Genomic DNA, 27,315 nt, shown 5'->3' with positions numbered 1-27,315 from the left:
CTTATACCACGCGTGATATAAAAAAACAGAACGCGATCTTTAAGATATATAGCTTGTGCTCTCGACGTGTGGATATGGCAGCTTAGGCTTGCGATACTCCCTAGCCACCTAGCGATAGCTGCACCTGTTACGGAAGCAGGGGACTGCTCGGTCTGCTCTTCGGTCTGCACAGTTTTACATTGGACGCATTGATATCAAGGGAGGCAAAAATAGCGCCAAGCGAAGTGAGGTCTGACTTTTTCCTGGACAACATTTTGTGATGCAAATGTATTACTCTTTTGAACGCATATTTTTTTGAGAAGCAATACGCTTTATTTTTTGACCCCAGCCAACTAGCCGGACTACCTTCGTGGAACGCAAAACTCAGCTGGAATTCGGCTCACAGGACGCAGCGGGGGGTAAGTCAATGTTCATAAATGATATTGCTATATGGGATGTCATACAGCTTCATGTCAAAAGAGGCGAACTATCCCTTTAAAATATACTTGTGTATGTACTTTTTTTAATCCACAAAAGCTGACGTATCTGTAACCAAAATAATGCAAACGCCAAAAAAAACTAGGATAGTATGTGTCTGCATATTACAGAAAGATGGTATAAAGGGACAAATGTTGTGGATCTAACTCACATTGTCACAACAGTATTTTCTGAATTTGAGTGATAAAAAGAGAATACAAAAATATTTGAGAAAAACAAACAAGATCTTTCACATTGGTTTTATTCATTCAAGGTTGCACGTTTCATTTAATAGTGCACCAATTCAATTCAATTCATTTTTATTTATATAGCGCCAAATACAATATATGTCATCTCAAGGCACTTAAATAATAAAGTCCAATTCAAGCCAATTGGAATTCAATTCATTGTAATCATAATTATTTACAAAATAATCCAATTCATTCATATAGAGCCAGCAGCTATAAGAACACATTTGCAGCTATAAGCGTAACATGAACCTGGTACATGAAAAACAACTTATAACAGTATTTTCTGAATTTGAGAGTGATAAAAAGAGAACACAAAAATATGAGAAAAAAAAAACATTTAACAAGATCTTTCGCCTTGGTTTTATTCATTCAAATTAGCATGTGCACCATTTACATCTACAAACCTTATATATCACACTTATTTATCACACTGTTACATGTCACACTGTCACACTGTTACATAAAACAACAATTTACAACATACTGTAGAAGTTTTGAAAAATAGATGCAAACGTGATGGACAGCTTTCTTGACAAGACCAAAGCCTGTAATATACGTTGCAATGCAGTTCTCTACGTGCTTTGAAAAGTCGTTGTTGTGGAAGTGCCCAGGAACTTGCAATGTTGCAAAACATTTCGAAGACTTCAGGAACTCACCCTCCATAACTTTGATCTGCATTTCCCCAGATTTCCCACCCAATCCAGAATTTTGTAAGTTGACTGAGGTGGGATGGAGAAGCTGCATTAAAAGACAAAAAAAAAGAAAACAGCAACACCAGATTCAGAGATGCATTAAAATTAGTATGTGTGTTTTTAAACGTGTTATGTTTGATGGGATCACCACATTTATAGGTTAATGAAAATATTTTGTTGTGAAACTGTGTCACATTTCTGTTAATATTAACACAAAATGCACTCCCACCACAAACATTTGCTATGATAATCATAATTTATCATTACCATCACAATTGTCAGCATCATCTCAAATTTACCTGTCTCAATGAACTTCTTTAGAAATCCCACTGCCTGGTTCTGGATGGTCAGTGGGTATGAGTCGTCTTCTTCATCGTCGCTGTCCTCACCAGGCCATACAATATGATGTAAGATAGCCAATAATAAGCAATTAAACACACTTTAAATATGACAAGTTTCTGGAGTTTACCTTTTAATTTCATGTCTCAGGTGTTTGAGGGGAGACTGCGTAACAACTGCCCGAGTCTCCCAAAAGCCTAGGCTCACCTGAGAAAGGGGATACCCAGGTGGGCCGAAGCCAAATCTGTAATGTATCCTCTCCCCCTCAAACACAATTATCTGCAGTGTTGCTTTGTAACCAAATGGAGGTGCCAATAAAACCATTTGTTGACTCTGGGGCAGATGAGAACTTCATGGCTGCAGATTTTGTTAAACTACATAATATTCCTGTGTTTTCACTTACTGTACCTCTCAATGTGAATGCTTTGGATGGCAGATTACTGTCTGTAATTACTCATCAGACTGTTCCTTTATGTCTGCTTATTTCTGGTAACCACCATGAGCTTATTAGTTTTTCATCATGCCAGGTCCTCATACTCCTGTTGTTTTAGGTCTCCCCTGGCTTAGACTGCATAATCCACACATTGATGGGGCATGAAGCAACATAATTAGTTGCAGTGTGGCATGCCACAGCAACTGTCTAAAGTCTGCAGTTCCTCTTTTGTCGTCTTCTGTAGCTCCTCCTGACTCGCCAGATATTTCTGGGGTCCCCACATGCTATCATGACTTAGCTGAGGTATTAAGTAAACAGCTCTCTCTCTCTCTCCCCCCACACCGTCCCTATGACTGTGGTATTGACCTTCTGCCTGGGTCTCCTCGTCCCTCTAGCCGTTTGTACAATCTGTCTCGTCCTGAGAGAGAAACAATGGAGAGGTACATTCTCTTCTTCCCCGGTGGGTGCTGTTTTTTTCTTTGTGTCCAAAAAGGACAAGACCCTACGCCCCTGTATTGATTATCATGGCCTCAATGCTATAACAGTAAAAAAAATAAGTATCCTTTCCCACTACTGAATTCGGCATTCCACTCCCTTCACCAGTCCACAGTTTTCCCTAAACTAGACCTACGTAATGCTTATCATCTTGTCCGCATTCGGGAGGGGGATGAGTAGAAGACGGCATTCAATACCCAACTTGGCCATTTTGAGTACTTGGTTATGCCTTTTGGTTTCACTGGTTTTGTTGGTTAACAATGTGCTCCGTGATTTGCTTAACCGTTTTGTTTTAGTTTATTTGCATGACATTTAGTTTTTTTTCTCACAATCAAGAGGAACATTACAGGCATGTCAGGTCAGTCCTCCAAAGACTGCTGTAGAACAGACTCGAAAAATGGCAATTTCATGTTCAGTCTTTAATTTTTAGGCTTCATCATTGAGAAGGCACAGATTTGCTCTGACCCAGTCATGGTCCAGGTAGTAGTTGAATGGCCTGTGCCGGAGAACTGCAGACAGCTCCAACGTTTTCTTGGGTTTGCTAATTTCTACTGACGCTTTATTAGAGATTTTCGTAAAGTAGCCGCGCCTCTCAGCCAACTCAACTCCACTTCAATTCAATTCAATTCATTTTTATTTATATAGCGCCAAATACAACAAATGTCATCTCAAGGCACTTAGATAATAAAGTCCAATTCAAGCAAATTGGAATTCACTGTAACACCATTCAAAGGATATCTGTTGGAACAGGTAAAAACAAGTAAATGACCACAATAATGTCACATATACATAATGTCATTTGAGAAATTGAACAGGGGAAAAAGAGAGTAAAGTGAGGAAAGGTGTGACAGATGAGCTCCCCCAGCAGTCTAGGCCTATAGCAGCTTAAAGCAATACTATGTAACATTTTTACCTTAAAATAACAGTTTGAAAAAAATTGTGCGGCTAGAATGAGTTTTAATATTACGATTGGCCTGTCTCCTATGCCCTTCGGGGGTCTGAGTTGGAATAACTGCGCTATGTAACTTTGCTGGACCGGGCCGGGAGCTGAGCGGAAGTACTTTGACTTGCTTTCTGCCACACCAAAAACAAATAGACCCCTCTCACGCTCCAAGGTATAAGTCTAAGCTAGCGCAACATTGTCAGTACGATCATCATGGCAGAGGCACCGAAGAAACAGAAGAAGACGTTGACTGATGAAGCAAGGAAGAGAAAGAGATTTACGACAGTGTCTTAACCGTACATTACCTCCAAGCCTGTAGGGGGAGCTCCATAATGGGCTTTTTGAGAAGTTACATAGTATTGCTTTAACTATGGGATGTTTCAGGATCACCTGAGCCATCCCAAACTATAAGCTTTATCAAAAAGGAAAGTTTTAAGCCTGGTCTTAAAAGTGGAAAGGGTGTCTGCTTCCCGGACATTTACTGGAAGCTTATTCCACAAGAGAGGGGCCTGATGACTGAAGGCTCTGCCTCCCATTCTACTTTTAGAAACTCTGGGAACCTCAAGTAAACCTGCAGTTTGGGGACGAAGTGCTCTGTTAGGAAAACATCTTACAATGAGATCTTTAAGATATGATGGAGCTCGGTCATTAAGAGCTTTATATGTGAGGAGAAGAATCTTAAATTCTATTCTGAATTTAATAGGGAGCCAATGAAGAGAAGCTAAAACTGGAGAAATATGATCTCTCCTGTTAGTTCTCATCAGAACTCTGGCAGCAGCATTTTGGATCAACTGAAGGCTTTTCAGAGAATATGTGGGACAGCCCAATAATAAAGAATTACAGTAGTCCAATCTTGAAGAAACAAATGCATGGACTAGTTTTTCTGCATCACTCTGAGACAAGATGTTCCTGATTTTAACAATATTACAAAGATGAAAGAAGGCAGTCCTAGAAACCTGTTTTATATGCGAGTCAAATGATAAATTCTGGTCAAAAATAACTCCACGGTTCCTCACTGTAGAACTAGAAGCCAAGGAAATACCATCTAGAGTAACTATATAGCTAGACAATTTCTCCCTGAAGCGCTCAGGTCCAAAGATAACGAATTCAGTCTGAATTTAGAAGTAGACAGTTTTGAGTCATCCAGGTCTTTATGTCTTTAAGACATGCTTGTAGTCTGACCAACCTATTGGGTTCATCTGGTTTTATAGATAAGCACAACTGGGTATCATCAGCATAGCAATGGAAATTTATGCCATGCTGTCTAATAATGTTACCTAATGGAAGCATGTATAAAGTGAAAACAATCGGTCCAAGCACAGAACCCTGAGGAACTCCATGACTTAATTCTGGTGTGTGAGGAAGATTCTTCATTTACAAGAACAAACTGAAATCTATCAGATAAATATGACTTAAACCAGCCTAATGCACTTCCTTTAATCCCAATAACATGTTCAAGTCTCTGTAATAAGATACTGTGATCGACCGTATCAAATGCAGCACTGAGATCCAACAGGACAAGCAGACACAAGTCCGCTATCAGAGCTAAGAGGAGATCATTGGTAACTTTCAGCAGTGCAGTTTCTGTGCTATGATGCACTCTGAATCCTGACTGAAACTCTTCAAACAGATTATTTCTGTGTAAATGATCACAAAGCTGAGCTGCAACTATTTTTTCAAGAACTTTAGATATTTGGATATAGGTCTATAATTAGCTACCACTTCTGAATCAAGAGTAGGTTTTTTAAGTAAAGGTTTAATTACAGCAACCGTAAAAGGCTGAGGTACATATCCTGTCAACAAAGACAGATTGATCAAATCCAATATGGAAGTGTCAATTAAGGGGAAAACCTCCTTGATCAGTCTGGTTGAGATTGGGTCTAAAACACAAGTTGATGGTTTAGAAGAGACTATTGCTGTTGTTAGTTCAGAGAGATCAACTGGGCATAAGCCGTCTAAATACAAATCAGGTTCTAAAGATACTTCTAAAGCTGCTGTACTTGATGATACATCACTGATAATAGTGGGAAGGACTCCATCAATCTTCTCTCTGATAGAAACAATTTTATTGATAAAGAAGCTCATGAAACCATCACTGCTGAGAGTTAATGGAATACCTGGCTCAACAGAGCTCGGACTCTTTGTCATACTGGCTACAGTGCTGAAAAGAAACCTGGGATTGTTCTCATTCTCTTCTATCAATGATGAATAATTAGCAGTTCTAGCTTTACGAAGGGCTTTCTTATACGTTATTAAACTATCTTTCCAGACTAATTGAGACTCTTCTAAATTAGAGGAACGCCACTGTCTCTCCAGCTTTCTTGCAGTCCGTTTTAAAGCACGCAGCTGTGAATTATACCAAGGAGCCAACCTCTTCTGACTGATTACCTTCCTTTTCAGAGGGGCAACATTTTCCAGTGCTGTACGCATTGAAACTATAGTGCTGTCAACAAGAGAGTCAAGCGTTGCTGGAGTAAAATTTAGGAAGTCGTCTTCTGTCATATCTGCACATGGCAGTGAAGAAAAGGATGATGGTTACAGCATAGACACCTTCTATATGTAAATTTCTTCTCAGAAACTGTATAGTCAAGTAATGTAAACTCAAAGGTTATCAAAAAAAAAGGTCAGATAAGACAGGGTCATGAGGGAACACTGTTAACTGTTCACTCTCAATGCCATAAGTCAGCACAAGATCAAGGGTGTGACCAATGCAGTGAGTTGGACTGTGAACACTGAGAAAATCCAATAGTCTAATATAGAATTAAAGTTCATATTCAGGCTGTCATTTTCAACATCTACATGAATATTAAAGTCACCCACTACAATGACTTTCTGTACTCAGCACTAACTGGTATAAAAACTCTGAGAATTCAGACAGAAACTCAGAATAAGGGCCAGGTGGACGATACACAACAACACACAAGAGGTTTCTGTAATTTCCACTTTACATGGGAAAAACTGAGAATCAGAGATTCAAAAGCGCTCAAACTAATCTTGCGTCTGGGACTGAATAGTAACCCTGATCTGAAAATAGCTGCCACTCCTCCTCTGCCTGTGGTTCGAGGAACGTGAACATTTAAACAGAGGGAGGGTCAGAGGGAGTTGATTCATTAATGCCAACATTATCCTCCTGCTGCAGCCAGGTTTCTGTAAGACAAAATGTGTCAGGTTGGTGTGGGGAAGGGAGGACACGGACTTCAAAAGCAAAACTGGGTTTATTCACAAAAACAAAGTACAAACAAAAAGCGCGGCAGAGCGGGATTCAAAAACTTGACTGTGGATAAATACTTGGAAAAACAAAACAAAGGACTTAACATGGCATGGATTAATAAATACTTAACTTGGCAGGGATCGTGGAACATGGATTACAAGGCAGGTGAGACATGTAAGACAAGAGACGAAAAAGATCCAACAAACTGACAGGGGAGGCAGGAAACTAAATGGGGAGTGAGTGATTGGGGACAAGGTGCAGCTGGTGGGGAATAAACAGGTGCCGTGAATGAACTAATGGAAAAACCAAAAACTCAAAACCAATACATGAAACACAAAAACTTAACTTAAAACATGATAACTAAAAACATGAGTCCATAGGCGTGACAGAGCCCCCTCCTCAAGGGGCGGATCCCAGACGACCCAAGAGTCCGAGGGTGGGAGGGAGGGGCTCGAAGCCGGTCAGGCGGGGGACCAGAAACCCGGCGGCGTGGCTGCGGTGGCCGAACAAGCAAGCGGCTAAAGTACCGGCTTTGGGCAGCAGGAGGCGGTGGTCTGGCGGGAGGCCAGACTTCCGTAGGCGTGGCGACAGGAGACGGTGGTCTGGCGGACAGCCAGACTTCCGTCGGCGTAGCAGGAGGAGACGGTGGTCTGGCGGACGGCCAGACTTCCGTCGGCGTAGCAGGAGGAGGCGGTGGTCTGGCGGACGGCCAAACTTCCGTCGACGTGGCGGCAGGAGGCGGTGGTCTGGCGGGCGCCCAGACCTCCGACGACGTGGCAGGAGGCGGTGGTCTGGCGGGGGCCCAGACCTCCGACGACGTGGCAGGAGGCGGTGGTCTGGCAGGGGCCCAGACCTCCGACGACGTGGCAGGAGGCCGGATTCAAAAACTTGACTGTGGATAAATACTTGGAAAAACAAAACAAAACAAAGGACTTAACATGGCATGAATTAATAAATACTTAACTTGGCAGGGATCGTGGAACATGGATTACAAGGCAGGTGAGACATGTAAAGCTGGGCATACACTGTGCGATTTTTTTCAATCGCGTGATTCAGCTGCTGCTCATACTGTACGAGTGAATCGCAAGGGTTAAAACGTCACAGCTCACGATTCCTGTTCTCACACTGTACGACCCGATGGTCTGATGCGATCTGGCTGCTCACACTACACGACACGTCGGACTCGGTCGCCGGTCGCTGCCATGCTGTTCTGTTGTCTTTTTCTTCTTCTGTTGACAATTTTCTCTTCCGTGCCTATGTTTGCGCATGCGTAGTGTGACAGGATGAGGTCAATCGGCTCGTCCAGCTGCTTCAACTGTGCGAGAGCCTCACGAGGAGCGACCAGGATTTCAAACAAGTTTGATTTTCATCCGATCGATCGGGAGGTGGTCGGGAGGGCTTAATCGTTTGTCGTTACCCCATGTATACTACACGATGCGAGACGCACGATTGAGCCAAAACTCGGCCCGATCTCCAAAATAGTCGCACGAGTAAAAATCTTGTCGAAATCTGGCCAGAAATCGCACAGTGTATGCCCAGCTTAAGACAAGAGACGAAAAAGATCCAACAAACTGACAGGGGAGGCAGGAAACTAAATAGGGAGTGAGTGATTGGGGACAAGGTGCAGCTGGTGGGGAATAAACAGGTGCCATGAATAAACTAATGGAAAAACCAAAAACTCAAAACCAAGACATGAAACACAAAAACGTAACTTAAAACATGATAGCTAAAAACATGAGTCCATGGGCGTGACAAAATATATCAATATGATGATCACAAATCAACTCATTCACTAACAGAGACTTCGAAAGGAGAGATCTGATATTCAGCAAACCACATTTAAAAGTTTGATGTTTTTGTTCAGTTAAAGTTTTTGCTTTAATTTTTTTTGCACAAGAGGATTTGCTCCTTTTGTGTTAATTGATTGGGTGGGTAGCAGCAGGTGGGAAGCTGCAGAGAAGTGTGTAAGACTACAACTCTGCATCCTGGTCTGAGCCCTGGGTTGTCATGTTTTAGGGTGACAAATAAATTTGTCCATATTTCTAGAAATGAGAGCCGCTCCTTCCAAAGTGGGATGGATGCCGTCTCTCCTCATCAGACCAGGTTTTCTCCAGAAAGATTGCCAATTATCTATGTAGCTCACGTTGTTTGCTGGACACCATCTAGACAACAAGCGATTGACTTTAGAGCTATGCCTCTTCCTGACAGTCACCCAGCCACCTTGTAATCCCGGCTGCTCAGGTTCTGCTTGGGGGAGGCTAATTGAGCTAGCGACGCTAGGTGGCTCCACACTGGCTAAAGGGACGTGGCTCGCTATCGGTTGATTTTCAACAGTGCAGAGCCGAGCCTCCAATTCAGATAACCTCGCCTCCAAAACTACAAAAAGACTACATTTGTTACATGTACGATTATCGCTAAAGGAGGCAGAGGAATAAGTAAACATCTGACACACGAAGCAGGTGAAAGCAGGAGATGGAGGGAGAGAACTGGTAGCCATGCTAAGCTAGAGAACCAGACACACCACTAAAAAGTGAGAATAAAGATTAAAGATCTGTAGGAGTGTGTTAGAACGGAACGGTAAGCTATAGAGTTAACTATGCAAAATTGTGTAAGTTTTAGATAGAAATAAAGTGATTATTAGTTTTCCAAGAGGAGCAAGAAATTCCACAGTACACAAGGTAACAGGAAGTGATGCAATACGTCTTACTACAAAGCAAAGCGTCACAGCGTCACAGCCTTCCTCCAGAACAACGAAGTGTGTTCGAAGTGCAAAGGAATGCTATTCCTCTGAAGCGCCCATTTGCTTGGTCTACAGAGGCAGCACTTGCTTTCCTAAGACTCAAGATACTGTTTACTTCTGCACCTGTCCTCATTCACCCTGACACCACAAAACAGTTTGTTGTGGATGTGGATGCCTCAGACAATGGTGTGGGAGCAGTGCTCTCTCAATATTCCAACCAGAGATTACATCCCTGTGCCTACTTTTAACGTCGTCTTTCCCCAGCATAGCATAATTATGATATGGGTAATCATGAGCTGTTGGCAGTCATCCAAGCTTTGGAGGAGTGGGAACCACTGTGCACAGCCCCCTTGCCATGCAGACAATAAGCCTCATACAAGAACCGTTCGTACGCACAGATTTGTTCTTAAATCGTGCGTACGAGTGATTTAAGAGAATTTGCGCATTCACCAATCTTTTCGTATTTTACGTTTTCTTTCAGCAACGAATAGAATTTACGAGAGATCCAGACCTGTCTTAGGAGTTTCGTAAAATAGTCCGCTGTTATTCCAATCAAGTTTGCCTGACTAATGGATTGTATATTTAATTACTTTGAAGCAAACATAAATAAATATATACATTATACCCCGTAATGATGCTGACATTATTCTGTTTGACTTAAATTGTGCACTAATTGAAGGTTAATTTGACTCTGTATATAACAAGGTCAATGGGAAGTGTAACCAGTGGCTGACTTGCTACTTTTGGATGCCTTAGTGCATCAGGCTCTCGAAGAGAACGTGTAGATATCCTTGCGGAGACAGACGAATGGCTGACATCGCGATTAAGATTGCCAAGGACTGTGCTGCTGCAAATATGCAACTTGCTAGAGCCACAACTCCAGAGAGAAACACGCCGATCAAACCCAATTCCACCACACGTCCAGGTCCTCACCACCCTTGGATTTTTGGCCACTGGAACCTTTCATATGGAGATTGGAGACAGATAGGGGGTGTCCCAGTCCTCTGTAAGTCGTGCGCTCCCCTGGGTCATCAAAGCTCTCATCAGTTTATCACCCATGGTACATCAAATTCCCATACACCGCTGTCCAACAAGTACAAATTAAGAGGGACTTTCATACCGTGGCTGGACTGCCAATCATAATTGGAGCATGAGACACATATACGCATCAAAGCCCCCGTGCCTTTGTGGAGCACACTGAGCTGAAGGCCAGGTGGGTGTGTCTCGATACAGCGGGGGGCAAACTGCTCTATAGCCCAGAGAAGGCATGCCAGATTTGCACAATATTGCCATGAACGAGGGTCTCCTACAACCTGAACCAGGCAGACCAGAAGGTGTGGTGCCAGAAGACCCCCCTCATGGACCGCCCCATCAAAGTGCCATCATGATGAGGCAACAACTGATTGCACAGCTTTAGTTGCAGTCATCGAGCGCCTGGCCATAGCGAGATGTTTTTTTTGTTTTAAGCTATTTTCATATCAAACCATTTCTTTTTTTTATTTCGGTGACATTACGAACTACAGATGACATTGAATTAACAGCACTCGTAATTGCTTCCCATTTCTTCGCTTTAGCAGGTCCAGTAATTCCACTGCTGACACTGCCAAAAATTACAGATTTTCCTTTTTGGATTTCTGAAAGCAGAACTTCAGTCTCAGGCTGCGGCTACACGGAAACGTTTTTCACTGTAAACGATACTTTTTCTTATCGTTTCGCTGTCGCGGCCACACGGAGCCGGCGTTCCCACTACCCCAAAACGATAGTTTTTGAAAACGGGTTCCAGAGTGGGAAAGTTTGAAAACGGCCTCGTTTCGTTTCCATTGTTACAGCTAAAACGTTTTTGCGTCAGTCACACGTTGACGCTGGGAGCCAATTTTAACACTTCTCTATTGTCTCACTGCGTGGCGTGACACAGCGGCGTGTGTACTGCCTCGTGTCATCGTTTTCGTCTGGACCAGCAGCGCGTTTCCGTGTGGTCGCAAGAATTTTCGAACCCGTTTTCAAAAAAAACCTTGTTTCGTTTTCGTGTAGCCGTAGCCTCAGAGCCCGTAAAGTTGTTATTTTTGCGCCTTGATGCCATTCTCATGACTCAACACTCAACACTTCCTGACACAGGAGCGAGGAAGCACAGCCTTATATGGTATAATTTTGGGCGGGGAGTATGCAAATTTACTATCCTCGTGCATGTGCCCCTTAAATACGCACGGGTGGGATTCATCATTTACGCAGGTCGTTTACACACTTTTTCCGAAGTTAAGAGCGTTTGTTGAATCTGACGTGGCATGTTCGTACGAGACCTTCGTACGAAAAAAGTGAGAGAAATTTAGAATAAGAATACGAAAATGTTCTTGCATGAGGCCCATTGTTCTGTCCGATTCTCTTTGTAAACAGGATGGCTAATACCGTTTACAAATATACAATTAAAAGAAAAAGAATAAAAGAATAAAAGAGTGAAATTATATCCAAGACTTGTGGAAAGAAGTAGAATGATTTAAAAGCGAATAAAGCAGTAAGCAGCAGGAGGAAGCAGAGACACGTCTGCACTCTTCAGAAGCAGGAAGTAGTTTGGGGAGTAGATCTCCCCAACCGTTGGCTGGGTGTTTTCAGTTTACATCTTTTTCAAAGCAGAGCTTGAATTTTTTTATCATCGTTGGAGTGTATTCATCTCCTGCTTGTGGATCCAGCCTCCTGAGATCCTTAATACCTGTTTGGGAATTGTTTTTTCTCATTAAAGTTATGGAAAGAACTGACCGTCTTTATCATCTCTCTTAAATGGGAAACTATTCTTTTTGGTTTTTCTTGACAAAGCCGGTTATGATTAATTTTACATTATAAATCTTCTCGTGTTCTTTGCAAAGTTCTACATCCATCCATCATCCATCCATCATCTTCCGCTTCGGGGATCGGGTCGCGGGGGCAGCAGCTTAAGCAGAGAAACCCAGACGTCCCTGTCCCCGGCCACCTCCTCCAGCTCTTCTGGGGGGACCCCGAGGCGTTCCCAGGCCAGCCGAGAAACAGTCTCTCCAACGTGTCCTGGGTCTTCCCCGGGGCCTCCTCCCAGTGGGACAGGTCCAGAACACCTCACCAGGGAGGCGTCCAGGAGGCATCCTAACCAGATGCCCGAGCCACCTCATCTGACTCCTCTCGATGCGGAGGAGCAGCGGTTCTACTCTGAGCCCCTCCCAGATGACCGAGCTTCTCACCCTAAGGGAGAGCCCAGACGCCCTGCAGAGGAAACTCATTTCGGCCGCTTGTATTCGCAATCTCATTCTTTTGGTCACTACCCACAACTTGTGACCATAGGTGAGGGTAGGAACATAGATTGACCGGTAAATCGATGGATCAGCTCCTTTTTCACCACGACGGGCCGGTGCAGAGCCCACATTACTGCACCAATCCGCCTGTCAATCTCCTGCTCCATTCGTCCCTCACTCGTGAACAAGACCCCGAGATACTTGAACTCCTCCACTTGGGGAAGGATCTCATTTCCGACCCGGAGAGGGCATTCCACCCTTTTCCAGCCGAGGACCATGGTCTCAGATTTGGAGGTGCTGATTCTCATCCCAGCCGCTTCACACTCGGCTGCGAACCGCTCCAGTGAGAGCTGGTCACGGCCCGACGACGCCAACAGAACCACATCGTTCGCAAAGAACAGAGACCCAATTCTGAGGTCGCCAAAACGGACCCCCTCAACGCCCTGGCTGCGCCTAGAAATTCTGTCCATAAAAATTATGAACAGAATCGGTGACAAAGGGCAGCCCTGACGGAGTCCAACCCTCACAGGAAACATGTCCGACTTAATGCCGGCAATACGGACCAAACTCTGACACCGGTCATACAGAGACCGAACAGCCCATATCAAGGGGTCCGGCACTCCATACTGCCGGAGCACCCCCCACAAGAGTCCCCGAGGGACACGATCGAACGCCTTCTACAAGTCCACAAAACACGTTGGGCGAACTGCCATGCACCCTCCAGGATCTGCTGAGGGTATAGAGCTGGTCTACTGTTCCACGGCCAGGACGAAAACCACACTGCACCTCCTGAATCCGAGATCCGATTATCCGGCGGATCCTCCTCTCCAGTACCCCCGAATAGACCTTACCAGGGAGGCTGAGGAGTGTGATCCCCCTATAGTTGGAACACACCCTCCGGTCCCCTTTTTTAAAGAGGGGGACCACCACCCCGATCTGCCAGTCCAGAGGCACTGCCCCCGATATCCACGCGATGCTGCAGAGGCGTGTCAACCAAGACAGCCCTACCACATCCAGATCCTTGAGGAACTCGGGACGAACCTCATCCACCCCCGGGGCCTTGCCACCGAGGAGTTTTTTAACCACCTCGGCAACCTCAGCCCCAGAAATGGGATGCCCCACGTCCGAGCTCCCCAACCCTGCTTCCTCATCGGAAGGCGTGTCGGTAGGATTGAGGAGGCCCTCGAAATATTCCCCCCACCGACTCACGACGTCCCTAGTTGAGGTCAGCAGAGCCCCGCCCTCACCATACATGGTGTTGGCGGTGCCCTGCTTACCCCCCTGAGCCGCTGGATGGTGGACCAGAAACTCTTCGAGGCCGTCCGGAAATCATTCTCCATGGCCTCCCCGAACTCCTCCCAAGCCCGAGTTTTTGCCTCAGCAACTGCCGAGGCCGCGTTCCACTTGGCCTCTTGGTACCCATCAACTGCTTCCAGAGTCCCACTGGCCAAAAAGGCCCGATAGGACTCCTTCTTCAGCTTGACGGCTTCCTTCACCACTGGTGTCCACCAGCGGGTTCGGGCATTGCCGCCACGACAGGCACTGATGACCTTACGGCCACAGCTCCGGTCGGCCGCCTCAACAATGGAGGCACAGAACATGGCCCATTCGGGCTCAATGTCCCCCACCTCTCCCGGGACATGGTTGAAGCTCTGCCGGAGGTGGGAGTTGAAACTCCTCCTGACAGGGGATTCCGCCAGTCGTTCCCAGCAGACTCTCACAATATGTTTGGGCCTGCCAGGTCTGACCGGCTTCCTCCCCCACCAGCGGAGCCAACTCACCACCAGGTGGCGATCAGTTGACAGCTCCGCCCCTCTCTTCACCCGAGTGTCCAGGACATACGGCCGCAAGTCCGACGATACAACCACAAAGTCGATCATCGAGCTGCAGCCTAGGGTGTCCTGGTGCCAAGTGCACATATGGACACCCTTATGCCTGAACATGGTGTTCGTTATGGACAGTCCGTGACGAGCACAGAAGTCCAATAACAAAACACCAGAGTGGTGTTTTTTGTTACGTTCTACATCCATGAATGTATATTCAAAGAAATAGAACTATACATTTCAACCATTTCTAAAAGCCACCAACACCAAAGCAATTAGATCCTTTCATGCATTTGTCAACTGTAACGTTTTTATTTTATCTATGACTCCCCCTGGTATTTATTTTACTTGTTTCTTTTTTTATGTTTTTCTATTTGTTTCATTGTCCTACTTCCTACCAACCTTTATGAAGAACAGTTCTATATTGAAAGGACAGAATGTTATTTGTACTGTTTAATTCATTATTAATAAAACTTTATTAAAAAACAATAATAATAATAACCCTATTCTGGCTTTAACAGGGAGTCAATGAAGACAAGCTAAAACTGGAGAAATGTGATGTCCCCTGCTAGTTGTCATCTTGCTACAGCATTTTGGATGGCATTTAAGATAATTTTTGGGATAGGGTTATTATGGCATTCACATGGATGCTACTTTGACACTGAAGTTGACACCAACTTCCTAAAAAGTTTAGCAGAAAACATAAACCTAACCATTCAACTGACCTCCAACCTCCCCAGATATTCATCAGATGGGATTTGACAGCATAGGTGGGAAGCAAGCCCAATCCAAAAAGACCCCACCGGGACCAAAGGATGAACTTACTTGTCCAAAGGACTCCCTGAGATGTCCTTTATCCGACTGATAAAGGGTCTTGTTCTTTTGGCAATTTGAGAGGGACCCCCTCAGTATAGGACAGCTGGTGATAATGTTATGGCTGATGGATATATAGACAATTAGACATAACCCCTTTTTTTATGTCTATGGTATGAATGGAAGAAAACCAATTTTTAAAAACATTTCAGTGTCTTAAAACTGTACATATAAGTAAAAAATGCAACACTTTAGACCACGGGAGAGCTCATCGTGTCATTTATAGATTAAATTGTTTCTGCTTACATTCTCATTGACCTAGCCACATCGTAGTATTGCTATAACAGCAGAAAACAGTCAGGACTGGATGTGAAGCAAAGAAGGAGGGGTGCCCTTTCTGACCTAAGGCTTCCAGGAGAGGAAGGAAGCTGAGCCTGGTGGGTGAATCCACCACAAAAACCTCCCCTCCCTATCCTGAGGACAGCTGCCCGGTGATGCTGTCCTTGGTAATTCTACCTTTAGGACGTGAGGAGCATTCAGACAATGATCAACTCACAGAGCAGTCTTTTCAACAAGGTTTGCCACTCGGCAGCACAATGAATGCTTAGAGGACAAAGGCACAAGGACCAGATGAGAGAAGAGATTCTCCTAACAAATGCACATGCAAACGGTACATGCACACACACACAAACCTTGCATTATATTGAAAAAATGGTTGGAAGTATGTTATGTGATGATACTCGTCTCGTCTGCGTTCAAATACTTTAAATCTCATATGAAGCGAAAATTTTAATGTTCAAGTAGCATTTTGGCGCAGAAAAAAATGGACACTGGGCCACCAATCTATTTACAGCAGTGTTTTATTATCCACTTACAGACTCTTTTTAGAACTCCTAGGTGATTAAGCTTTAATGAAGTTAAAAATTCCTTCATTGATTCCACACAGAAATGCAAACACACTGTACCTGGCAGTGATAATACATGCACAGCCAGCATCGTATCATGGAAAGCTTTAAAAACAGACCAGACTGACAAAAATCACACAGCCACACTATTATCATCTTAACAGAGTCGTGTTTGCTTCCACATCATAAAATTAAGGTAAATATTCACTGTCCTCAAGTATCTTTATAGTGAACCCAATCAATGGAGACGCGAAGAAACTATAAACAATAGACATCTGTTTTGAGCAGAGAGGGGCCAAGGGAACAAGCACCCTGTAATGAAGCATATCTCAGCAAACTCCACATGACAGCACACTGCTTTGGATTAGCTGCTGTAAGCCTATTAAAGTGGTTTAGACTGGGTGGACTAGTGCACAGTGATACAAGGTGGGCAGATGGAAACACCAACAGGCCATTATCCTTTTGCATTGCCCTTGTACATGATAGTCAGGACAATATAATGAAGGAAATTGCTGAATTTCATTATGGCATTATGGATACAAACACAAATAAAAGAAAACTGCAGCAATGCACATATTTATTTCTTGACATTTCTCAATGGTCACTTTTACGGTCAGATTTGGATAACTTTTTAAAACTTTTACTGTGTTTTCTGTGAAGATCCCAGGATTGATTGGAAAAAAAAAGTCATGTTTGTCTTTGATCAACTGAATAAATTGAAATAAAGGAGTTCTGCAGCTGAAGTTGGATTTAAAAAGCGGGAAAGAGACTGAAGGAAACTGCAGCTTCATTCCGTAATAACACGGAGACGGAGAAGTTTTACACTGGAACTCTGCCAACAACAGGATGGATCAGTGAGTGATCACTGATTTAGCTTCAGTTCAGTATTTTAATAGCTTATACTTTATATGTATTATATCACTAAGTTATTGTAACAAGTTAAGACAAAACTAAATGTCATTCCCCTCTGGATAAAATGCAGCAACTATACTCAAAATGTCATCAGCCTCACTCTGGCAGCCCTTCACTTATTGTAAGTTTTAGCATTACTGGTGTGCCTTGAGGTGACATTTGTTGTAATTTGGCACTATATAAATAAAAGTGAATTAAATGAATGGTCTTGCTTTGTTGTTGACATTCTGTAACCTAAGGCAGAATTCTACCGTCTGTGGTATTACTTTAATTACAGGACAACACTGTTGCAGACAGGAACACTAAAAAGTGTAGACCGGACAATGAAAACTGAAATCAACTTAATTCTGTTGTGCTCAGTAGTTTGATCTAGATATTTTTATGTTAATCACTATTCATAAATTCATAAAAAGAAAGTTATTTCTCTACATACCATATACTATTCTCCTTGTGGAGTGAGTGCACACTCAGGGAACTCCCTGAAGGTATTAAACAGGTTTTCCAAATACTCACTTACACTATACACCTTGTTGTCTTAGTTTTAAAACTGTGTTTAACAAAGGAAATCAAAATCATCCTCAACAACAAAAAGAGGGCTTTCACAGCTGGCAACAGGGAAGAGGTGCGAACAATCCAGAGGGAGCTTAAGGTGAAGATCAAGGAGGCCAGGTACAGGAGAAAGCTGGAGTGGAAACTCTGTAAGTACAGGGATGTGGTGGACAACTTTGTCATGTGGTGTGAGCAGAACCATCTGCAGCTCAATAGCCGCATTTGCACTGTAGGAACCTTTGGCAGTTCCTATAACCTTTTAAGGAACAGGGCCGTTTTTTCCCGCATTCGCACATACAGGAACTCGGGACCATCGTCCTCAGTTCCTATAACCATTTTAGCTCCTTCTCCGAGGCTGGGTCTTTTCTGGGTTCTATAGGAACCAATCTGACGTAGGTGCTTGGTGCTCGGTAGCTACGCCCCATGTCATGTTGTCACGGCTGAAATGTTTACTCATATGACAGACACAACCGACGCGTGTTTAATAAGTTAAACTTACACGTTGTCTCCTTTGTCTGCGGCGCTCTGCTCTCCTTCCTTCATGAAACGACTGACTGTGTGCTCTTCCAGCCTCGATGTTATATGCCGGATGTGATCGTCCATGGTTAATATCACCATCATGCAGACCATGAACACGGTGGCCTCCCCGTTCTCCATATTAGCTTCTTTGTGGGGTTTCCTTACTTTTCGTGGGTTTTGTTTTGTTTTGTTGTTGAATGTGGCGCTAAAGTAACCCGTCTGGTCCCGACTCATGTGCGAATGCAGACTGAAACAGTTCCGCTGGGGAAGGACAGTTATCAGAACGAAATTCGAGGAGGACCGTTCTTAGAACTGCTCTGTCCGAATACAGCTAACGTGGCAAAGACCAAAGAACTGGTGGTGGACCTGAGGAGGACCAGCACTCCAGTGACCCGTATCTATCTGCGGGGTCATCGTGGACTCTGTGGAGGAATATAAGTACCTAGGGATGTACTTGGACAATAAACTGGACTGGACTAAAAATACAGACGCGAAGAAAAGAAGGGCCAGGTCCTTCAACATTTGCCAGACAATGCTATGGATGTTTTATGAGTCTGTGGTGGCCAGTGCCATCCTCTATGCTGTTGTGTGCTGGGGCAGCAGACTGAGGGTGAAGGACGCCAACAGACTCAATAAGCTCATCTGCAAAGCCAGCCACGTTGTGGGAGAGGAGCTGGACTCTCTGACAATAGTGTCGGAGAGAAGAATGTTGTCCAGAATAAGATCCATACTGGACAACTCCTCTTCATGATGTGCTGGCCAGCCAAAGAAGCACCTTTAGTAACAGACTTATTACACCACACCACAGGAAAACATTCCTGCTAGTGACCATCAAACTGTAGAACTTCTCACGTCATGTAAAATAATCCAGCTCACCTGACATTTAATTTCATATCTTATTTTATTCTAGGCTTATATTTTGTTTTGTTCATTGTAAATTTGGGTCATTTTTAATTTTGCGACTTGTTATATTTAAGTTGTAATTTGTGCACTGGAGCAGCACTGGAAAGAAAGATAAATAAAGTATTTTCAATTCAATTCAACTTACACTTTACTAAGAACTATGACTATAGAAAATGTTCAGCTTCTTTTGTATTAGGCTCAGTAAATATGCCCCTTTATCCCCTGGTGTTGAAAATGGCAATAAATGCCAGTATAACACGGAAATGCCGTTTTCTTGTGACTTTAATTGAGGTGGTTACACACAGTGGACAACAGTATTATTGAGTTTCAAAAAGAAAAAAAACTAAAGATATTTTAATGAATATAGTTAATATATTTTGTCACTGTGTGTTCACATCTTTCCAGCATCCTGTGGATCAACGTAGCCATCTGGCGGCAACAGTGAACTGAAACGCAACAGCGGCAAGTCCACAGGCGGGCAGCGCTCCTTTACTGGAGCCCAGCCATCTCTGGTGCCCCTTGCAGGTGGAGGTGGTGGGGGCAGGTCAGAGTCAGTAGGGCTGGAGTAGCTGTCTTCAGGATGGAGGTGGTTGCTGTTTGGGTCAGGAGGGGAGATGCTCCTACTGCTTTGGCAGCGTACCAGGAATGCCCCCCGGTGGTGACGGTGATATAGTGTGACAGCCACCGCCAGCAGTGTCAGAATAAGGGAGCTGAGCAGGAAGAAAAGCACGTAGACGCCTTTAGTCTCAGAGGACAGGCCTGAGCTACAACCTGTAGGCAAACGACAGGAAGTCAGCAACCGACATACAGAACTACGTGTGGCAGTCCAACCAATCATGGTCAGTCAGAGCATTTGTACCTGCGGCCTTTGCATCCACACAAATGGTTCCTCCTGCTCCCAGGCGAGACTCATCCTGAAAGCCTGGCCTGCAGTGGCAGGAGTATGAGCCAAAATGGTTTACACAGTCTGCATTAATGTCGCACAAAACCAGCTGGGTTCCACACTCATTTACATCTGAAATACAAATGCATGGCTGGTAAGATCACTCAGTTTCAAGTGGGTTTTTTTGTTGTTGTTTTTCCAACTTTTTAAACTATGTTATTTTTCCGTGGGAATCGAGGCACCTTGATAAGAAATTAAGCTGGAGTAATTTTTTAAGTGGATAGCACTACCTTGAACAATCTGAATTGTATCTTCTCTCCCAAACTGAAGTGCATCAGTTAACTGCTGCACTATTGCATAGATTCAGTACTCAGAGCAGATATGCCTACTGAATGCTGACAGTACAGATCAGTGCCTAGTAACACTTCAAAGCCATGTGGACTCAATGCTCAAGCACTGCTGTACCTGCAGTGGACACAGACATGATGACGGCATTCATGCCATTGACTCTGAGGTTAACACCTGTGGCGAGTAGGCCTTGCATGGCAGAGTGGACAGCCCTGTGAATCTGCACACCTCCAGGCCCTTGTCCAATCTGCAGCCAGAGGATGTACAGTGCTCCTGCATTCAACCTGCAACCAAAACCAAGATATATCACATGTATTTTAACAGCTTCTATTCTGTTTATGAGCTGTTAATGGGGTTGTTTTGATAAAAGTTTTTGAGATGAGCCACTAATTAACAATGTTTACTTTTCTCCTTCCAAAAATATTTAGGTTAAAAACTATCCTCAGGACTGATGTGTAAGAGAAGTAGTATGTAAGTTCAGAGTGAGTATGTGTTATCATTTTTTCCTTTTGTGTTCTACCTTTTGCAACATTCCTGATTTATATAGAATTTGATTACCCAAATCAAACTTAGAATTCAGTGTGTACTACAGGACGTTTGTGGGGCCGTTCTGAACCAACCTTTTTATTCTTTTTGAAGACAGGGATAGTCGTTTGTGCAAAGCATCCAACTGCTTGCTGATCTAAAGAAACATATGAAGTGGTGCAGTGAGCCTCTTCACATAGCGGTGATGTCCTGTTTCTCATGCTCCTTTGAAAACATTATCCTTTTTGTTTTGCTTTCTTCATCAACATACCAAAGCCTTTACTGACAGTAGCAGTAACCTGGCTAGGTTGTCCCAGGACTCCTCCAAATCCTGACTGAAATTTACCTCAACAGCCACTTCAAACAGGTAATCTGCTAGAGAGAAAAACTCAAATGGACTTCAAAAAAGCAAAACAAAGCATCAATGGTGCTTAATATAAATAAAAACTATAAAAATGATTTTATTGGCAGCAAAGATGTAAAGTTATTTTTCATTCAACTCAAAACATACAGGGCCACACAGAGACACAAAAGCGCCCACGCTCACTCATTCCCATGAGAACATGCAAACTCCACACAGAAAGGCCCCAGCCAGGATTCGAACCTCGAACCCTCTTGCTGTGAGGCAACAGTGCTAACCACCACACCCCTGTGGAGCCCATAATTTTTTTAATTAATAATTATTAAATGTAAATTGTTAGTCAAATACTCACCACCAGGAAGATGTGGAACTTCAGAGTGATTTTTAATGTTCTCTACGAGAGAAAAGCACAACACACAAATTATAGAAAAAAATAAATAAATCACTTGGATGTGCTATACATCCAGGTAATTGCTATATGCACTTTGATTATGTCCTACAGCCTGAAAGACAACACAGGTTGTGCGATTTGGCCACAAAAATGACTGTTGGGTTAATGGAAAGTTAAGGGTTTTGATTGAATGAGTGAATAAATAAAGAAGATTAGTCTTAGAAGACGTTGTTCACATGGTTATAGTTGCACAAAAAGCAGCAAAAGAACATTAAAAAATAAATAAAAAATTAAAACTAAAAAAAAGACACTGCCTATTGGTTTATAAGTTAAAGTAATGCATTTTTGCAACCCATCAAAAAAGCCCAACCACTCATCTGGACTTTATAGATCTACAACAAATGCCTGCTTTGGTCTTGTACGTTTCCATGGCCACTATAGGACTCTATCACAGTTAAACACAACTACAAGTCTTAATGAATTATCTGAGCCACTAAGTTGGGTATTTTTCCTGAACAGTCTTGATTTCTAAAGAAGAGACCCAAAAAACAATTTGGAATTTTTAAATTCCAAACTGGGACATTTTATATAGGAGATTATATAATTCGTAATGATAGACTGGCTGGGGCTCAGGAAATGGTGCTTGAATGCTAATCATAAGGCAAATGATTTAATACCCAAGTATCCAAGAGCAAGATGCATGTCATTTTGGGCAACAAATTGAACTCCATATTGCTATCAGTGAATTAATTGGTGAGTTTGTATGATACAGGCATAGGCTGGGGGGATAAAACTATGTAGACTAACCAATATGTAATTAAGTGGGTATGGCTTGTAGTGTAAAAGTGCTCGGAGTTGTCAACAAGACTATAAAAATTCAATATAAAGGCAGGCCTTTTACCATTCATCATTGTGTCGCACAGGGGACTTCTGTTCTTTTTTTGAAAAATACATATGGGGCGTTGTGTTTTTTTTATGGTTTTATGCCATGTATTTAAACACTGATTGAAACCAAATCTATTTAGGAGCAGCCCTTACACAGACTGGTGTGAACCAGAGCACTCCACTGATATGTTTGAATTACCTGCATGGTAACTTTAGTTGTGCCTGCATAATTCTACCAACTGATATTTGCCAGGGAATATCTACACAAAATTTGCCTCTTAATGATAGTGAAATATTTATTATAATTTTGACAAATGAATAGCAGTTCAGGTTTTGATATCAATCATAGGTTTCTTAAAACCCCATTTCATCTTGTCAAAAAAGTTAAAGTGCGTAACAGAAAATCAACCTGATCTTATGACTTTTAATTAGGACTCCTATTCATCCATGCATTTTCTATACCTACTTTACGAGAGGGCCAGAGCCTAGCCCAGATGCAATTGAGCGAGAGACAGGGTACACACCATGGACAGGTCACCAGTCTATTGCAGAGCCAACACAAACCTTCTTGCTGTGAGGTGACAGTGCTAACGACCACAACCCTGTGCATCCCTACTTAAAGGGATTTTTGTTAGTTCAAACTCCTGAAACAACACTCAAATATCTAGTATGTATCAGTAGTTCATGTAAACAAGTTAAACTGGAGAAAAAACATATTCAACGTTATTGAGGAGACAGCATTTTCCAGCTCAAATTTACTCACGATTGCCTCTGTAGTCTGATCGCTGCTCCACCATGTTGGAGCGAGGATGGTTCTGGTCATTGTGCTGTGCTTTTGGTCTAACAGAGGAGGAAGAAAGCTGGTCTGAGGCCTCACTGGCCTTCAGTCTGTTCTGATCATCTGTAGCTTGCTCTGAACCATGACCAGTCTTCCACCCCTCTGTCTTGCTCTGTGGCCTGCTCTCACCATCTGCAGTAGAAGCTTCAAACACATTCCTTTGTGCTGCTGCTGAGGCATTTGTGCTGGGTTTAAGCCCATTATGTTGACTGTCATGTTGTTGCTGTGGAGATGGAGGGAGAACCGCTGAGTCAGACTGGCTTGAATGGCTATGTGCGACACCTCTTCCTGACCGAAATGTCCTCTGGATGGATGCTGGCACTGTAGGTGAAGCCATGAACTGATGATGGACATGGCTGTAGTTTTCAGAAGAGGGGTAATGGTTTTTACCCTCCTGAGAGAAGACAGGGTGAATGGCATTTCAAATTTGTCTTGCAAGATTTGTCTCACAAAAGCAATAATACTAGAAAATAAACATGTATACTGCCTTTCTAGAGGAGAAACTCTGGGCATGCATGACATGTTGAGAATGTTTACAGGAACATCCCTCGTCTCCCCTTTAGTCTGTCTGATAATGTAGTGGTCTAAGCTTCAGCAGAAAAGATGAGGTAAAACATTTTATATGACTTCAAGCGTGACACTATTTTTGATTCCAACAACATCAATGGAAGGAATCAAGATGGTTTCTGCACTGCTAAATTCTATAGTTTCGATGGTAATTGCAGAGAGTAGCAATCTGGTTTCTGATATGTTGCAGCTTTTAGGGACATGTCAGAAGATACTACACCAGAGTGAATACTCCATGAAAACCCTAACACTAACAGATAACCTACTGAGATAATGCCTCAAGTCCCATTCCATAAAAATGCTGGCTGCCCTAAAATGGCCAACTGGTACCAGCATAAGAAAACAGTCTTATGACCCGACAGTTGTGAGCCACAGCAATCAAAACAAAGAGATAAAGATTAAGAAATTCTACTTCAATGAGCCCAATTGCATGATTTATTTTTAGTGATTGTAATAAGTTTTCTCTCTTTATCTCTAACATCCTCTTCGGTGTAGTTTTTGACACATTGTTTGAACACGAAATATTGACTACTGCATTTTTACAACCTGTCAATAAATCAGTCAGATCAGAGTTTCTATGCTTAATTTAGTTGCTTAAACTTTACCACTTCCACAGTTAAGAATATAGTCATTAATCCAGCGTATTTGTGCACCCACCTCTATATCTCCATCTGCAGCCTCAGATTCCCACGGCATCCCAGCAGTCATGGCTAAATGTTGATCATAATAATCATACATCACTTCAGAATTTGCCAACTCCATCTGTTCACCATTGAAAACTGATCCAAAATCACCCAAGTCTGTCAGACCAGGAGATGGTTCAGGCACCTTGCTTCTCCCTGTAAAGCCTTCCTGTGGATTGTAAACCACTGGTGGTCCAAATGCCTGGTAGCGACCATAGAAGCCCCTGTAAGAAGGGCTTGGCCAGCCACCAATCAGTTGCACCACGTACAAAGTGTTGGAGGAGGACGTGTACTTGGCCTCTTGCCAGCACTTCTGCAGCACCTTCTGGCCCCCTAAATGGCCAACTGGCTCATCCACGTGAATCTGGTCCTGTTTGAATTGGCAGGTCTTGTCAGGGGTTAAGTCCTCCAGGTGGAGATGAATCCTCTTCTCAGGATCAACCTGGATGGTCCAGTTGCACCACAGGGGTGGATTGGAGCACAGATAGTCGGGGGAGAAAAACTCACCGCTGTCACTATGCAGCAGCTGGTGGCAACTCCGTAAGGCGAAAAAAGCACTTCCATCACCATGCCGTTCTGAATGGGAGACAACTTTACATAAACAAACCAGTTTAATAGATTATGTTTAATCTGCATAATCTATTTTGCAGATTAAACATTTTAGGAGCTTTTCCAACATGGTACTCAGCCATTGATTGTAGATCATTGCAATACTGTAGGATAACCAATATATAGTCAAAATGTGTATGTTATTCAAGAACAGCTGCAAGCAAATACGTTGAAATTACAAAGCTCGGATACCAAGTTTGAATAATCAATGGTACAGAATTATCTATTCATAATTTTTGAGCTCTCAGTATCTACAAAATCCCATGTAAAAATCAAACAAATATTATTCTAATATGTCAAAGCGCTTATGTTCTTGCTGATAAATTTCTACTAAATGTACAACATAAAACACCATTCAAATACAGATTTTAATATTTAAACAACCCATTACTGAATTAAAACACCTGATCCCTGTAGTTTTTAAGAAAAATATGCAAACAAGTAGAGTGCATGATTTGAATACAGTTTTTGGTTGCAGAATAATGTATATTTGGCAATCTTAATAGTTTTTACAGCAGCAGAATGGTGTACATCATGTTCAGTCCAAATAAACTAAGGCATGAATATTCATGGAAAAGAAGAGATCTGTAAACCAGAGCAACAGTATGGTTCAAGTTTTTTGTTTGATCAGTTTTGTCAAAAAGTGTCCACTTGTTAACAAGAATAAAAACAAGCTGCCAGGATTATGACAGCATGAGCCACTCAATATTACTTTAAAGTAGCAAAAGTAAAATTGAAGGATGTCTCACCTTGAGGTCTGGGGGCTCCTTCTGTGTTCTCCTACACATAAAACAGCAACAGAGACAGAATTAATGTTACTGTTAACTGAAAACAAGCTGATTTCAGTGAACAGAAAAATACCTGTGCATCACAGCGTTTCCAAAATTTGCCGAATGTCAGCAGAAATACGAGCAATGCACTTGTAAAGTTCAAATTGCTCTTTGGTGTCATTTTAATATCCAAACCTTTTCAGCTAAACCTTTCAATTAAGTGTCAAAATGAAGTCAAGGCAACCATCGCAGGGTCAATTCAACTCCTATCTTCATTTCCTGTCTGAGCAGGTGAACTTCATCAATTAGTTGATTGAATTTCCTTCTGACCATTAGTATAAGTTCTGTCCAGCAGATGTCACTGTAGTAATACATATTTGGTCATTGTTCTCTTGTGCACACCCCATCCATCCATCCATCTATTTTCTACCTCCATCCATCCATTTTCTACACCTGCTTAATCCAATTTAGGTTATATATGGCAGGGAAATTTAATCAAGCCAATTATTAGGATGCAAAGAAAGAAATGTAACGTTAAAACTTGTTTTTTGAATTGATAGCAAATAAAATATCATCCATCCATCCATCCATTTTCTATACCTGCTGAATCTGTCGGTCAGGTCGCAGGGGAGCTGGAGCCTACCCAGTGGTCAATGGGCGAGAGGCAGGGTACACCCTGGACAGGCTGCCAGTCCATCACAGGGCCACACATGCTGACATTCACTCCTAAGGACAATTTTAGAGTCACCAATTAACCTAACATGCATGTTTTTGGACAGTGGGAGGAAGCCGGAGTACCCAGAGAGAACCCACGTATACACGGGGAGAGCATGCAAACTCCACACAGAAAGGCCCCAGCTGGGAGTTGAACCTGGAACCCTATTGCTGTGAGGTGATGGTGCTAACCACCACACCACCGTGCAGCCCATAAAATATCATATAGACTCTATAATCGACCAACACTTTATTAATAAAAGATGAAAGCACATACAAGACAAACAAAAAGGCATGGGTGGGTCAAGGTGTCAATGAAGACTAAACATTATTAGACAAAAAAAGACAGGACCTGTACTTTAAATGTAAATTGAAAAGGGGATGAGAGCAAAACTATTCTCACTGCTTATCTAAATTCTCATATAAAAAAGATACATTATAGATACCCAGTAACAGCAAAGATGTCACAGTTAAGTCGTTAAATATTACTGTTCCATTATTTC

The 27,315-nt window shown here is 42.8% G+C and overlaps 1 protein-coding gene across 1 annotated transcript; it reads right to left on the bottom strand.

Moving 5' to 3' along the window:
* Positions 1–7,219: 7,219 nt before the first annotated feature.
* LOC142379160 (uncharacterized) lies at positions 7,220–26,279 on the bottom strand. Its single transcript, XM_075464294.1, has 10 exons — positions 26,190–26,279; positions 26,078–26,108; positions 24,807–25,295; positions 21,266–21,366; positions 21,090–21,151; positions 20,587–20,753; positions 20,098–20,253; positions 19,660–20,009; positions 11,416–11,446; positions 7,220–7,422 (listed from the first exon to the last, which is right to left on the bottom strand). Exons 1-10 carry the CDS (start codon positions 26,277–26,279, stop codon positions 7,220–7,222), a joined length of 1,680 nt encoding a protein of 559 aa, XP_075320409.1.
* Between the last annotated feature and the right edge of the window lie 1,036 nt (positions 26,280–27,315).

This window comes from Odontesthes bonariensis, chromosome 4 (genome assembly GCF_027942865.1).
Source record: "Odontesthes bonariensis isolate fOdoBon6 chromosome 4, fOdoBon6.hap1, whole genome shotgun sequence".
In the NCBI taxonomy this organism is placed as follows: Eukaryota; Metazoa; Chordata; class Actinopteri; order Atheriniformes; family Atherinopsidae; genus Odontesthes; species Odontesthes bonariensis.
This window is presented reverse-complemented; position numbering and strand designations above follow the sequence as displayed.

Coding starts and splice junctions, on each gene's coding strand:
- LOC142379160 (XM_075464294.1), bottom strand. CDS start 26,279: ATGACACCAAAGAGCAATTTGAACTTTACAAGTGCATTGCTCGTATTT. Junction 25,296..26,077: donor AGGAGCCCCCAGACCTCAAG/GTGAGACATCCT, acceptor TCTCCCATTCAG/AACGGCATGGTGATGGAAGT. Junction 20,010..20,097: donor TGTGGATGCAAAGGCCGCAG/GTACAAATGCTC, acceptor GTTTGCCTACAG/GTTGTAGCTCAGGCCTGTCC.